The sequence below is a fragment of the Mytilus edulis genome, chromosome 3, assembly GCF_963676685.1.
Source record: "Mytilus edulis chromosome 3, xbMytEdul2.2, whole genome shotgun sequence".
NCBI classification, from domain to species: domain Eukaryota; kingdom Metazoa; phylum Mollusca; class Bivalvia; order Mytilida; family Mytilidae; genus Mytilus; species Mytilus edulis.
In genome coordinates this window covers 66397298-66411873 of record NC_092346.1, presented here as the reverse complement: position 1 = coordinate 66411873, position 14576 = coordinate 66397298, and the positions used below count along the sequence as shown (strand labels likewise).

The 14576-nt window shown below is 31.1% G+C and overlaps 1 protein-coding gene across 2 annotated transcripts; it reads right to left on the bottom strand.

The window, feature by feature from the left end:
* Positions 1–2688: 2688 nt before the first annotated feature.
* On the bottom strand, positions 2689–12079 carry LOC139517160 (uncharacterized). 2 transcript variants are annotated; one of them, XM_071307873.1, is made up of 6 exons: positions 10838–12079; positions 7877–10626; positions 5188–5326; positions 4579–4712; positions 4025–4127; positions 2689–3667 (listed from the first exon to the last, which is right to left on the bottom strand). In XM_071307873.1, the coding sequence occupies exons 2-6, from the start codon at positions 8084–8086 to the stop codon at positions 3315–3317; spliced, it is 939 nt and encodes a 312-aa protein (XP_071163974.1). In that variant the 5' UTR covers positions 8087–10626; positions 10838–12079; the 3' UTR covers positions 2689–3314. The 2 variants fall into 2 exon arrangements, with proteins under 2 accessions (XP_071163974.1, XP_071163975.1); XM_071307874.1 differs by lacking the exons at positions 7877–10626; positions 10838–12079 and adding an exon at positions 6183–6501.
* Positions 12080–14576: the final 2497 nt, after the last annotated feature.

The following is a 14576-nucleotide window of genomic DNA, read 5'->3' as shown; positions in this document are numbered from 1 at the left end:
ACTTTTATAGGTCGAAGCGTACGAAAATACTGTAAAAATGTTTGGCTTTTGCTGTTTCCTCCCCGAGGAGTCTGTACATTACATTTCATATTTGATAAGTTAAAAACTACGAGCAGGGTAAATATATGTTGTTTTATAAAAATATATAATAAAAGTTTATGTTAGCTGCTTAAATGTATATATTTTAAAGGATAACAATGGAAATAACGTTAATATACACAGAAAGTTCGTGCGCATGTGTCAAACATATTTTGTGCTCATTAGAACACGGCTTTGTTTACAAAGCGTAATAAGGACGTCATATTAGAATGCGGATTTGATCGATTGATTGTCGCTTGCCTATTAGTTTAAACATATTTATTTATAGTGGATTGGGAAACAAGTTTTGCAACTTATATTAATCCCTTTCCACTTTGCGGATGCGAGTGCTGCCTTGTAGCGGCATTAGCCTGCTCTTTTTCGAAATCTACAAGGGTGTCTTTAACGTGCAAGAGATATGGCTCTCTCTTAACACGGGTCAGCCATTTATCGCCCCCTTTCGACGGACTATCATCGTTTCCTCGGGACCATACTCGCTTGCCTATTAACAACCAGTGACAAAAAAATTATGCATATTCAGGAAGAGAACAAATAAACAGTAGTCCAACATATTGGGTCGACCAATACGAGAATGAATTAGGGCATGATTTTCGAATGTACATGTAACTCGAAAACGAAATTTTGCGATGTAACAGAAATCCTATGCATGCCTCTGTAAAAGTACATGTAGTTACAATGGTTCTTAAACATACATAGATAGGTAGGTGACACTGCACGATACACCACATTTCTCATTCCTACTGGATGTGGCTACGTATTTATACATCCTTTGTTTCAGTAAGTAAAGGAACACGCGGTGAGATGAGGAACACAATTAGTTCTTTATTTATTGCGTCTGTCGAAAAAAATACGTCCAGCAAACGTTTTAAAAAATGTTGCCATAAAAAAACCAAGCATGTCAGTTGTGGATTTCTAACATCTTGGTTGAATCAACTGGTATTTTTTTAGCAAAGTTTAATAGACAATTTCACGGTTATTGCAACCATATTGAATAGGGGCAGATTTTTTGGATATAGGTAAAAATAGTAAAAATACACGAAATCCTATGCATGTGTTGAAGCAACTTTTTTATTTTCAAAGAAGTTTTCCCGTATTTTTCCCTTTTTATATTCATTGTGAAAATCTGCCTCTGTACAACATGGCTGCAATAACCGTGAAAGCCCGGTAAGGGATAATTGCTTCGTTCTTAAAGCAAGCAATTTACCCACAATTTTTCTTTTTATGAAACAAAGTTGATCTTACCTTAGTTAAGGATGCACTTAGGTGAAATAAAATAAATCAAGAACTTGAAATTAATACTATAAACCGGAAGAGCATTAGTTAAGGATGAAAATATTGATAGGTTGTGGAGCTCCTTTTCGAGATATTTGATTTTCAAAATATGGCGGGAAAAGGGTGACTCGGGCCTTATATTTGCATTGAAATTATTTGGGTCTCAAATCAAAAGAAAAAAAGAAAACGAATCTACTAAAATTTTGCAAAATGACCCTTATGAGCTATCAAGTCTTATATGAAAAAATTATATGGTGTTATAGGGCAAAATATTTTACCTTGTATCGTAGGTTATTTTTTTAAACACCAAGGAGTGCGAACATCTGACACAAATTCCACTTGAAAACTTCACCTCAATACATCCTTGAGGTCATCCTTAAAACGATAGATATGAATAAAAAGAAGAGAGAGGTCATAGGTTTTGAACCATCTTTTCTCTATGCAGTAGCTATGAAATACACGTTATGAAAACAAGAAGATGTGGTAAGACTGCAAAAGAAACAACTACCCACCATATATCAAATAAGTGGATGTAAGCAATTATATTATAATATACCTTCAACAATCAGAAAGTCAGCTCTAAAAATTAATGTCTCGACATGAAAATTCCAAAGAATTTAAACGAAAAAAGCCAACGGTTTAATTTAAAACAAAACAATTAACTCGAACAAATATGACATAATCCAACGACAACCAAAAACGAATCACTAGTATTTTGTCGTTTAAATTTTAACACTTTGTAGTCACGGTATATCTACATTCTGCGAATCATACATGTACCTATACAGATTAATAATAAAAGAAAATGCGAGGGAGTAACATAAAATACACAGACGATGTGAGAACGACGTTGTTATCTTAGGGGAGGAGTATGCCATGACATGTTTACTAGTAAATACACTATCGTCCATCTATGTAAATATTTGTGCTAAATATAGATATGTTTATATGTAAACAAATTCACTAGTAACGGATTCTCGTTGGTATTTCTATAACTTATGCTAAAGTGCGTCTGAAATTGTTTCTGGAAACTATTGTTAAAGTACTTATATATGTATGTATGACAACATACGGGGACCTGAATTGAATGGCCAAATTACAAATCCCCTTTACTCCCAAATTTACATAGGAGGTTGCTTCAGCTGTTGTATTCTCTTAGGTCAGGTTGTTGTCTCTTTGACACATTCCCCATTTCCATTCTCAATTTTATTGATCTTTAGTGTCTAAAAGATTCCTAAATCTATCAATGCAGAATTTCAGAAAGTATGTTATAAACAGTAACTGAAATACGGAAAGGATATATGCTTTTCAGTGTTCTTTTGAACGTTCTAAACTGATGTATCTTCTCGTTATTAATATGACCCGGACATATGAATTGGAATTTTCGTTGATAAATTGACTACATAATGAAGTAAACAAATGATATTTTTTTCCATTTATTTGAGATCAACAAGATAGCCTTAAACAATCTGTTACACATATTAATTTAAAATGCAGGATGTATTCTAAAAAACACAATCCATCTTAAACATAACGATTTCCTTGACAATAAATAAAAAAATAAATAGAAACCATCCATACAACAATATAAATACATTCATAATATTAACAGTAGGGTTGATATCATAAACCCTTTAAAGTAAATTGACTAGATTGGGGGAAAGTTTATTTCTTCGAGTGGAATGATGTATGTTATAAATGCGGAAATCAGTTCACAGTCTCTCCATCATAGATTTGTCAAATTGCTTCCTCCTATTGATGAAATGGGAATTTGACAATCTAAACATAGCGACAAACCGGCAAATACTAGGGAAACAACATCTTCAAATATATTTCCCTTCGTTTTTACATCATCAGTTAGTCATTCGGGAAGCAAAGGTGAGGTCCATTCAAATTAAAATAAATGCGGATGATGAAAAAATACATGTTTTAGGAAAATACAGTTAACACTTCTTTTTCTGTATCTTTTCTGATTTTGACACAAGTCCAAAACATCCTCGAAACAAACTAGGTTTATGGGATTGTTTTCTATCACTTTTTGTAACATTTTGAGATTTTTGAGAAAATGCCGATGTTTTAATTGAAATGTCTTGAAGCTGATGATGTTGATTTGTTTTCACGTGACTTTGCGTCACTTCTTCTGTCGTGACTGATGATCCGAATGATGAGGCGGATGACATTTCGGTCTCCAAGATTTTTATTTTGTTGATTTTGAAGAAAAACTCCTCTGGTGGGCGATAATTTAACTCGAACTTGCTGACGGTGAGATTGTTGTCGATGTGATGAAAGTAGCACCCTGCAAAAAGAAGAATATAAATTAAATAAGTAATGTGTTTCCGTCACAGCAAAAGTTCTACATATTAAAATGTTAAAAAAATATAACACATATTTCGTCACCCGTTTTTAATACAAGTTGCAACCAAGGATAAACAAATTTTATCATATGAAACTTTCTTTTTCTGGATTTATCTTCTCTTTTAATTGTGTGCCCTAGAGTTCTTTATTTTCTAGATTTTCTTCTTTAATTAAAGGTAGCTTTTTAAAATACAATACTTGAAAAATTGTACTCTTCAGGATTTCAAATACCAATATGAATAGCGCAATTGCGTCCATTCTTTTTTCTTCAAAGTACTAACTAATCTAGAATACCCACCTTTATGATGATAAGGTTGAACAAAAACCATTCCATTATCAATTTCATGAATTATGAAGAATCGATCATCTGGATTTGATGGATCCAACTCGGCTTCGCTCGCCTGCAAAATAAAAGAAAATATGCACAATGGAAAACTAAATGAAAATTGTGTTTATTCATCTTTCTTGGCATGATATGCTAGTGTTTCAACAAAATCATAATGGCAATTAAAAAAGTCTTGTTATAACATAGATTACTAAACACTAATTGATTTATCATTCATTATCTTTATTCTATCCTTTCAATTAATTCCACGTGTCATTCATTAAGCATCAAAAGCCTGCATTACACCTACGTTGTTATATAATCGTCTACATGCAGGTTTTTTTTATAATATCCGGTGATTTTGTGTAAATATAATTAAACAATACTTCCGGTGCTATTCTTGATGCCCTCAATCCTACTGTTTTTCAACTGTTTTAATTTAGCAATCAATTAATACTTATAAATAAAGTTATTTTTAGTATAATATTGACATATAGTGTGTCTGAATGATGGACGATAGGACTTACCGAAATTTCTATTCTTTTATCTGTGCCAACTGAAATGTATTTTGTTTTGTCGTGATTTAAATGAAAAGCTACCAATATCTGTTCTTTCTCCCCATCTTTACTTGGAGCATGGATTTGTTTCTGATGGAAAATACCTAAAAAAAATAAATGAATTCTTTGATTCAACAATGCAGCATTATATGTTATATATGTCAAAAACAAGTATTTTACCATTTAGTAATAATTGATTGAGACAGTTTTTTTTTATTAGTTTGTATTCGAATTACTTCGCCTAGCCTTAAAATACAATATCATCCTAAGAATATTGACATTACTACAACATGTTGACAGAAACTAGTGTTTTGAAGCTAATTCAATACAATTGCTGGGATAGGTTTTTTGTTATTTTCCCACTGCTATTGCTAACTAATGACAAGACAATTCTACGACAATCAAATAAAGTCTGATTTGACAATGTAATAAATGCTATCAAAAAAACATAACTGTTCACCAAGATTGAAACCACGAGTTGGAACATAATTTTCAGGTGGCAATAAAATCACCAAACATTTGTTTTCTAAGGTCATTAACAGATAAACTACATTGTTGTGATAAGTATTGATGACTTACAATTCTTGTTAGGCGTTTCTGTGTCAGAAAGGACAATTCGTTTATACATGTTGTGGAAACCCATGAAGTAACCGTCTCCTGTTTCTATAGAAACCACTGTATTGTCTGTCACATTGTGTGGTGGAACACGTGGGGGTATCTGAAAAAAAAGCAAAATTAAGATATGTATCTAAAGCTTGTACCACACATAATTCTTTTTATGCTATAAATAAAGCTCATGTTGTTTCTTATTTGTGGTAGTTGAGAGTGATAATAAGATTATTTGATTCATTATTTTAATAACGGAAGCTTTATCTTTTGTAAATTTAAAACAAACGACCTTGCGTTATATTACAGACACACTAAATAACCGTTTTTTATTGAGCAACAACAATGACTTTTCATATTTGTAGATCAAAACAATACGTTTTTGTATTTTTATATATTGCAGGGGGTCGCTGTACGCTGGGGGCAGCTTAATGAATTTTACCACATGCTACGAAAAAGTTTATTATTTCATACCAAGCAACGCTGAATTATACGAAACCCTATACACTAAAACATTGTGCAATGGTTAAAAGGGTAAATAAGCAATTGTTTAAATTATAATTAAAGGGACCAACACACTGTTGTCAGATTTTCAGATATTTGTTTTATCTATGTATGATTTTTTTTATCAAATAGTAAAATTGCCAACATCTACCTCTATAAACAACGTATTGTACTTAAAATAAATTATCACTCTTAACTACGATTTAGGATTGTCCATTTTTTTAAATTTGCTTGACCGGTTGGTATACCCTCGGTATACCAGCCTATGATGAGATTTCAAGAGACTATTAAAGGTAGTTTTTAATTCCTTATTTATTCAAGTGTCGCCCACTCCCGTAAAGAGTCTCGTTTATTTCTTTAATATTATCCGATGGCAGTATTTAAAATATTTTATTAACCGCAGATATGCATTTCAAAAATTGTGGTTAAAAAAACGGAAATCAGGATTAGCTCTATACATTTACCAGTCTTCGTGTTTTAAAGATGAACACATTCATTTTATTGTCGCATCTTCCAGAACATCAGTCAACGATTGAGATGGTTATATATATATATATATATATATACTCTGTATTGCAACAGAATTAGAAATATACATCATGTACATACTACATAGTGTTCTATATAAAGATCTTATCCAATACAACACGTGTCGGGAAGTCCCAATGATAACGTATCGGATGTAATTTAAATCGGTATAATTCAGTTTAATATGAACATACATTTGATTTAATCGATGAGTTTAATCGTGTGACACTTCATAATTATGACCAACTGTAACAGGCCACAATCACGCGAAGAATGTTAGGAATTGCATCAATGCAAAATCACACATCAGATTGCCATTTAAATCACCATAAACAAATATGGTCAATATAATCAAATACTCCGATTGTCCTACATTTTGTCAATATTTTATAACCCTAAAAGTTAATATTTACTTTTCATAAGGAAATCAATTTACAATTTACCACACCCACATGACTTTGTCGTTTTCAAATGCAACAGTTGTCTATCATTTCATCAAATCTATTTTTAGATTAGTTCATATTTTGTCTCCGTCTAACCTTGATTTGATTTAATCCAATAACAGGTGTTTAGATAATCCGATAAATATTGAAAGAATTTAAATTCTGTATACATTCTTTATCAATTCAGGTTAATGTTTGGGTGGTTGCTATTTTGATGTTGCATATTTAAACAATTTATCTCAAGATATCCATATTAAAATACTTAATAATTTATTTGTACTTTTTGTTCAACTGATTCCTTGCCAAACAAAGTTAGCGTTTCATGAAATTTCAGGTGATTTTTACTAAGCCCATTTAGTTCTTAAATTCCAAAGCATGTAATGTTGTACGTTAGATAACGAAGCACGCACAACTTTTAAAACAAAATATACATTATTGTGAAAAATCAATTGTCATATATATATATATATTACATCTAAGTCAACATATGATTTATCAAGAAACAGGTGTTTCTTCCCTATGACTAATTTGTAGAATCTGAGACACCATATTACTCGAGACTAGGAGTAAATTAGTTTGATAATTTTCTATTTCATCGAAGTAACTTAAAATTTATAGCCTAATTAGTGAATACTGATGATATGGTTTATCGACTGAGTAGCTTATAATTTATAGCATGATAATCAGTGGGTACTGATGATATTGTTTTATTCACTGACATCTTCATTATGATTAGAAGTACAGCCAGCCATCCCTGAACAGACAATCTCATTAGCAGCATCAATTGTCATGACACGACTAATACCATAATACCAAAGGAATCCGCGCCAGGAGTCATATCTTACATCAACATTTTCCGTAGGCGAAGGTTTATTATTCAAATAACAACAGTCAATAAGTATTGTCTCCTTAGTTTCCCTAGATAATTCTATATTAAGGAAGACTTGTCTTGTTAAGTAAAATTTATTGTGCAAAACAACACCAGGAATAATGAACAGTAACTGATTAATTAAAGAACATGCTACTTTTCTGGAAGACATGACCATTATTTTATTTTATTTTTAAATTTAGTCTAGCATCTCATATACCCATGGGAAAAACATGTTTAAAGATTGATCAATTAAAAATAAAATTAACAAATTTCATTAGTACCATTTTCAAATAATAATGTATCAACGTCTTCTTACCTTAGTATCTGTTTTGATTGATGCTTTTTTCTGACTAGTCGTTGATTTCTGTTCTTTTTTGGACAGATGAGTTTTTCCAACACCAATCGCAGCATCACGCCGGTCTTGTTCTTCCTTTATTTTCTCAATTATAAAATCCGTGAATTTGCTGTCAGTTTCCAATTTCGGCTTCGTATTGGCTTTGATAAAATTAATGCTGCTTAGAATCATGTTGTATTAAATATCCAAGGTATATCGTTTAACAATTAAATATATTCCGTATCGATAAGACACTCCGTCCGCTTGAGAACTATATGTTTAAATGATCATAACTATTTCCGCATGTAATGTATATATAGTAATGAAATAACCAATGATTGTTCTGACGTACTGAGGTGAAAGGTGAAAGTAGTTAACCACGTGATTTTAAACATGAATGAACGTAGTACTATATTCCCGATATATATAATGTTGTGGTTTACCGTAGAGACAGGTACTGTGGGATTATCAGAATCTATCTTTTTTAAATAGTTTAAAACATAATGAGACGACTAATGTATTTAAAAAAGTTTAGAAAATGACTGGTGGGAAATATGTAAAGAATTTAAATGTTATTGATGTCCACGCAACACCTATACAAGTAATGCAGAATTATTGGGATCGGCTACTTTGAAAATAAATCGTTCGTAACTACAAAACTGGGACAAGGACGTTCTTATTAATTTTATCTCAGTTTGAAGTCTTTTTGCTTATTTTTTATGAATATGATGTTAAGTGCATTTTATTGAGAAAAAAATGTCAATTAAAAAATGAATTATTATCTGTTACATTAACATCCATTGACAAACATTTCATGTAATTTCATTGAAGATTTATACATTTTATGTAAAAGGAGTAAGTGCAACTGTATTAAAATTTGCTTAGTCTGCAAAGATAATATACGGTAGCATTACAACTAGTAAACGAGTTTTAGTCTGAAACGGTCATTTTGATCATATCATCACCTGAAAAGTCTGATCACTAACTTGTTTAGTCATGTTCAGTCTTTTAGTCAATTTTCGAAAAAATCAACTGTGGTAAATTCGGTACGCTTTAGACAATTCGCTTTCAGGCAATTCATAACTATTTAGTAGCTTTTCAGACAATTCAGAATGTTGTCTGAAAAGCTACTAAATACTCACCGTCACTATATGGCAAAATTTGGGGTAATTTGCTAGTTTGCATAGTAGCCATTTTGCCTCATCATGACGGCAGCCATTACAAAAAGATTATATCAGCCACTTAAATAAATATGCCAATACCTATGTCGAATGAACAATTCGTTCGCAGGTGAATTGTACCTGTTTTTAGGCTTCTGTCTGTTTACAAACGGACATTGTCTACTCTGTAATCTTTCGGCCTTTTTAGTTTAAAAATCGGAATCGTAATCATAGTATAATTGCTATATAAGATCAAATAAAATGACGGAAAATCGTAAAAAAAACACAAGATTCAAAACAGAAATACATATGCAAGAAGATATTGTTCATGATTTGTTCGCATATAGGGATACACCTTGTAGATTGAATTTTAAAGTTAAATAACTTTTAACTCACCTGTTTTCTTAAGTTTTCAGCCAAATTGTTTTTAAAACATGATGATTTCAACCTTGCAATTTCGTAAAAAGTCAAATTTTAAGCATTTTTCCTTAGAATTACTCAACATTTTTATAAATATCCGCCAAAGGAAGTTTTTAAAGATACATTAGTTTTAGATACAAGACGGAAAAGGACTAGATTATCAGCGAATCTAAAATAAATTATATTTTCAATATTAATCTAAGATAAGTAATTTGATCAAAAGGGACAAAGTCACGTGGTGCAAATCATTTGAATAAAGTACCTTTGATTTTGCCATATAAGTTTAAGTCATTTTTACCCATCTGTTTTTTTGTTCACACATCGTTGTCAATCTAATGGAATTTTATGCGACTGTCATACAAGTGAGAGGTTCAGCTAGATATTAATCCATGGTCAATCAACCATTTTCTACATAAAAAAATGCTTGTAACAAGTCCGAAATATGACAGTTGTCATTCATTCGTTTAATGTGTTTTTACTTTTTATTTTGTCATTTGATAAACGACTTTCCGTTTCGAATTTCCTCGGAGTTCGTATTTTTGTGCTTTTTGTGTTTATGTTCATTTAAATAACAACTACTGCAAAGTCTGAACAGATATACTGCACGCGGATAAGTCCGAAAATTGACCGAAAAACTAAACTGAAAATGAATTTTTAAGTAAATAACTTTAATTGAATCAAGTGAACAGTTATCCTACGTTATTTTTTGGGCAACCTCGTTCAATTCCACCAACATGATAATATTGTTTTATAGGCGGCCACGATTCCCTGAGCCAGACTATATAGATTATTTGACATATTTTGAATGAACTCAGATTCAAATGAGACTGGCAGAAATTTGGTATCTACTTAAAAAATAGTGCATCCACAAACATAAGTTGACAAGAAAGTCAAAAGTGATGACAATGATCGAAAAGTAAAATTTTAAAATTAGACATCTACTGTTGACTCCGTTTAAAGTTAAAGTCATGAATGCCCTCCAACTTTGCCCCTTATTTTGCCCTTTTAACTTTTTGTATTCAAGCTTCAATGAGTCTTTGGTATACAAACAAAATGCTTATCCTGCGTTCCTGATGAAGGTCAATCAAGCGGTTCTGACGCATGCAATTTATAACGTGTTGTTTTTATTTTTGACACACAAACTAAAGGGGACTTTAAGGAGGTTGACCTATGTTAAGGGAGATAACTCATAAAATCATCAGTATGTTTGTGTCAACCACTTTCATAAATATATTCTAAGCTTCTAGGTAACATAGATTATTTCCACTCTGTTTCAGGTAAATGCTTAAAATACATTGATGAAACTTGACTTTTACAAACGCATTACTGATTTAATGAGTTATCTCCCTGAACCAAGGTCTACCCCCTTAATACGTTACTTTCCATATTATTACTTCTTCATATTTCATTTCCTATTTTCATTGTAACGCAATGTACTAAATCTTTTGAGAATATTCAAATGTATTGCTTGCTCGCTTGATTTTTCGTAGCCTTATGTCTAGTTTATATATTTTATTTATATTCAGGATGAGTGATGTTTGACCTCCTTATCTAACATATCTTTCATCGTTGTCGATATAATGGAATTCGATGCGACTGTTATACAAGGAAGAGGTTTAGCTAGCTATAAAACCAGGTTTAAACCCCGTTTTCTACATAAGAAAACGTCTGTACCATGTCAGGAATATTACATTTCTTATCCATTCGTTTGATCTAATTGATCTTACATTTTGCCATTTGATTAGTGACTTTCTTTTTTTGATTGTCCTCGGAGTTCAGTATTTTAGTGATTTTACTTTTTGAATAGAAATTTGGGTGATAACTTATTATCATTTCTTGAAGCTATTAAATAAAAAAAAAAGATTAGAGTAGGTTATTATTTCTATTAGAGTTCTTAGAATGCAACGATAACCAGACATATTTACAACCAGAAGCATTAGGAGAACAATATGCAATTATAAATGAAAACGGTAACAATTACATGCATAAATTTAAAAAAAAATTACATTGCAAATCTTAAAGTTGAATATAATAATATTATTGATAACTGTTTTTCAAATACTGTTAGTTTGATGAAATTCACAACAAGACATGGACAATTCTTAAATTTAATCGTTATATCCAATGAAAGAACAGACACATGTTTGTTTGTGTTGAATATTTAAACTTCAAATTAATTTTATACATTTAATCGCCGCAAGTTTATAAGTACAATCAAAAAAATATCCTTTGAAAATATACTTAAGAGATAAGTACAACGTGTAAGCACAGAATGATCTGGTATTTTTTTGTTGATCCGTTAACTCAAATGCAATTTGAATGTTGAATTTGGTATTTTAAGCACGCAAATTATTTATCTTGAAATCCGAGCTTAAACATTTATTTACATTTATTTATGTCTTTTTGTCATTTTGATATTTGAGGAAAGTATTTCTATTATTTTTCTTAAATTTGTAGATTTTGTCATATTGTAGTTAAAGCTAGATTGTTTAAGGAGGAGTGGAATCACCGTCGAATGTTACTTTCCACGAACTCAGACCAAACTGAAAACATCGTACATAATAGCATTAAACGTTCTGTCCAAATCATAGTTTGATACATATCTGCCTTTATATCTAAACTGAAGTTATATATAAACTGAAGGTCTATTTTGGGAATAGTTGTAAATTTTCAGTTTCAGATTCCTTTTTGACTGTATTAGGTAATGTATAAGCAGACATTAATTAAAGTAACAGTTAGTTTTAAGGTAATTCACCTTATAATACCACCTTTATACGATATTATATCATCACGCAATCATTTTAATGTTAATACCATAATGAAAGAATTTCTGGGTAGAATTTAGTATTTAGTATAAGTATGGAAAGATAAATTTGTTCAATAACAGGCCTTATTTAAAAACTTGACAAAATGGAACAAAAATACGAACCCATCTTAAAAAAGGTAATGCGATTATTTAAAGCAAGTTTATAATTTTCGTGAAAATTAGCAATGTAATATTATAAAGTCAGTGGCATTATAGTGTTATTTCAACTATTTAAAGACTTAGTTTTGTTTAACAACAATCTTAATTTCTTACATAAAATTACGACTTTATTTTCCTTTGAAGGTCATAAAACTATAAATTCTTGTAGGAATGGAATGTCTGTACGAGACGTGCTTGAGAACAATTTGAAACGTTTAATCCTAATATAATTTTGTACATACATGATATATATCAATCACTTATTATGTAAAGTGCATCTAGGTGTAAATAATTACCAGGAAGAGAAAAGAAGATTAATGTGTATTTCATTGTTTGACAAATCATGTGTATTAACCTATTATTTAAAAATATAACAAATGCAATACGAGTTATGTTTAAAAATTCAAAAAAAATCTTATTTTTAAATAAAAATTTCCAATTTGTCTTCCCCGACTGTAAAAGTACTTTGGATTCATGAGAATGTTTCGAAACTTTTCGGTTACACCTTGAACTACATTTGTATGAACAAACAAACGTTTAATTTTGATTGATCGTGTGCTTTATTAATTACTTTCAATCTATCAGTTTTCTTAAAAGACAAGGTTGAAAATTGAATGTCATAACGATAGAAAAAATTTGATGCAGTTTGTTTAGTCAACGTTTATATTTGGCTTTATAACCTTTTGGTCTCGAACTTGCCTTACATTTGTGACATTTCATTTTTTTTTAAAAGAAAGATTTAGCATTGTGGCCCTTTCTATTTGAATTGTTTTATCTTATTTATAGATACTATTAACGTTGTTCCAGCAGCTGTAAGTTGTTTCGAGCGCCACTGGTGAGTTTATTGTAGACAAAACGTCTGTCTGATGTACCAAACTATAAGCTAGGTATCTTTTAAGAGTGTTTAAAAACACAAGGTCAGTTCCACTGATAAGTTACGTTTCGTACCCAATAATCAGATCTTTAATTTTCACATGAACTATATTCATTCATACTTTATCAGTTCCACTGATTAGTTACGTTCAGTACCCAATAATCAAATCTTTTAAATTTTTGAATTTTTGAAATACTAAGGCTTTTCTACCTCAGAAATAGATTACCTTAGCTGTATTTGGCAAAATCTTTATGAATTTTGGTCCTCAATGCTCTTCAACTTTGTACTTTATTTGGCCTTTTTAACTTTTTGGGATTCGAGCGTCACTAATGAGTCTTTTGTAGAGGAAACGCGCGTCCTGTGTAAATACAAAATTTAATCATGGTATCTATGATGAGTTGTTTTACAACCACTGGGTCGATTCCCATGCTGCTGGAGTTTTAATTCCCTGAGGGTATCACCAGCCCAGTAGTCAGCACGTCTGTGCTGAAATGAATTATCATTGATATGGTCATATTTCTGAATAAACTGTTTACAAAAATTTTCAACTTCGTGCTTTATTTCGCCTTTTTCAATTTTTTGGATTCGAGCGTCACTGATGAGTCTTTTTTAGGTTAAAAGCGCGACTGGCGTTAATACAAAATTTAATCCTAGGGTCGAAGTCATAAAACTTTTCTCAGTGCTCGGAGCTCAAAATTCATGCTCGAAACATGAAATCCAGTATTTGATTGGTCGATTTTGGAGTATGAGTACAAACAACTAACTCGAAAGTTTTATGACTTGAAGGCCTGGTGTCTATAATGAGGTTATTTATTGTTTTCACGTGAGCTGTTATTGATACATTTATTGTCTGTAAATTTTCTGTTGATAAATATTATTATCGCTATTTTGTGCATTTTTTTTTTGATCTTATTTGTGATAATTTTCATATCATGCTTCTCGCTCGAGATAGAATAATTATCGCTAGAAACTAAGGAGGCCACGTGGCGTTGCTAACGAAATTGACATGAAATTGACAATGTCGTCATAGGTAAAATAGCGATAAACAGATTATCATTGGTCATCTCAACTCGATTGCTTTTCTCACTTTCGCTGTACCAGCTCAAGCGAGAAAATCAATCTCGTTGAGATGATCAACGATAATCTATAAGTATCACTTGTTTTCCTTCCTAAAGATATTGCCTAAGCCATATTTGGTATCGTTTTGTTTTTTATTTTTTTTTGTTTTTAACACTCCTCAACTTATGTTTGATCCTGAAAGTG

What these genes read in the sequence shown, in the direction of transcription:
- LOC139517160 (XM_071307873.1), bottom strand. Translation starts at nt 8,086, where the DNA reads ATGATTCTAAGCAGCATTAATTTTATCAAAGCCAATACGAAGCCGAAA. An exon ending in AGAAACGCCTAACAAGAATT is followed by an intron (nt 4,713 to 5,187) that starts GTAAGTCATCAA and finishes TATTTTTTTTAG; the next exon opens with GTATTTTCCATCAGAAACAA. An exon ending in ATAAAAGAATAGAAATTTCG is followed by an intron (nt 4,128 to 4,578) that starts GTAAGTCCTATC and finishes TTTATTTTGCAG; the next exon opens with GCGAGCGAAGCCGAGTTGGA.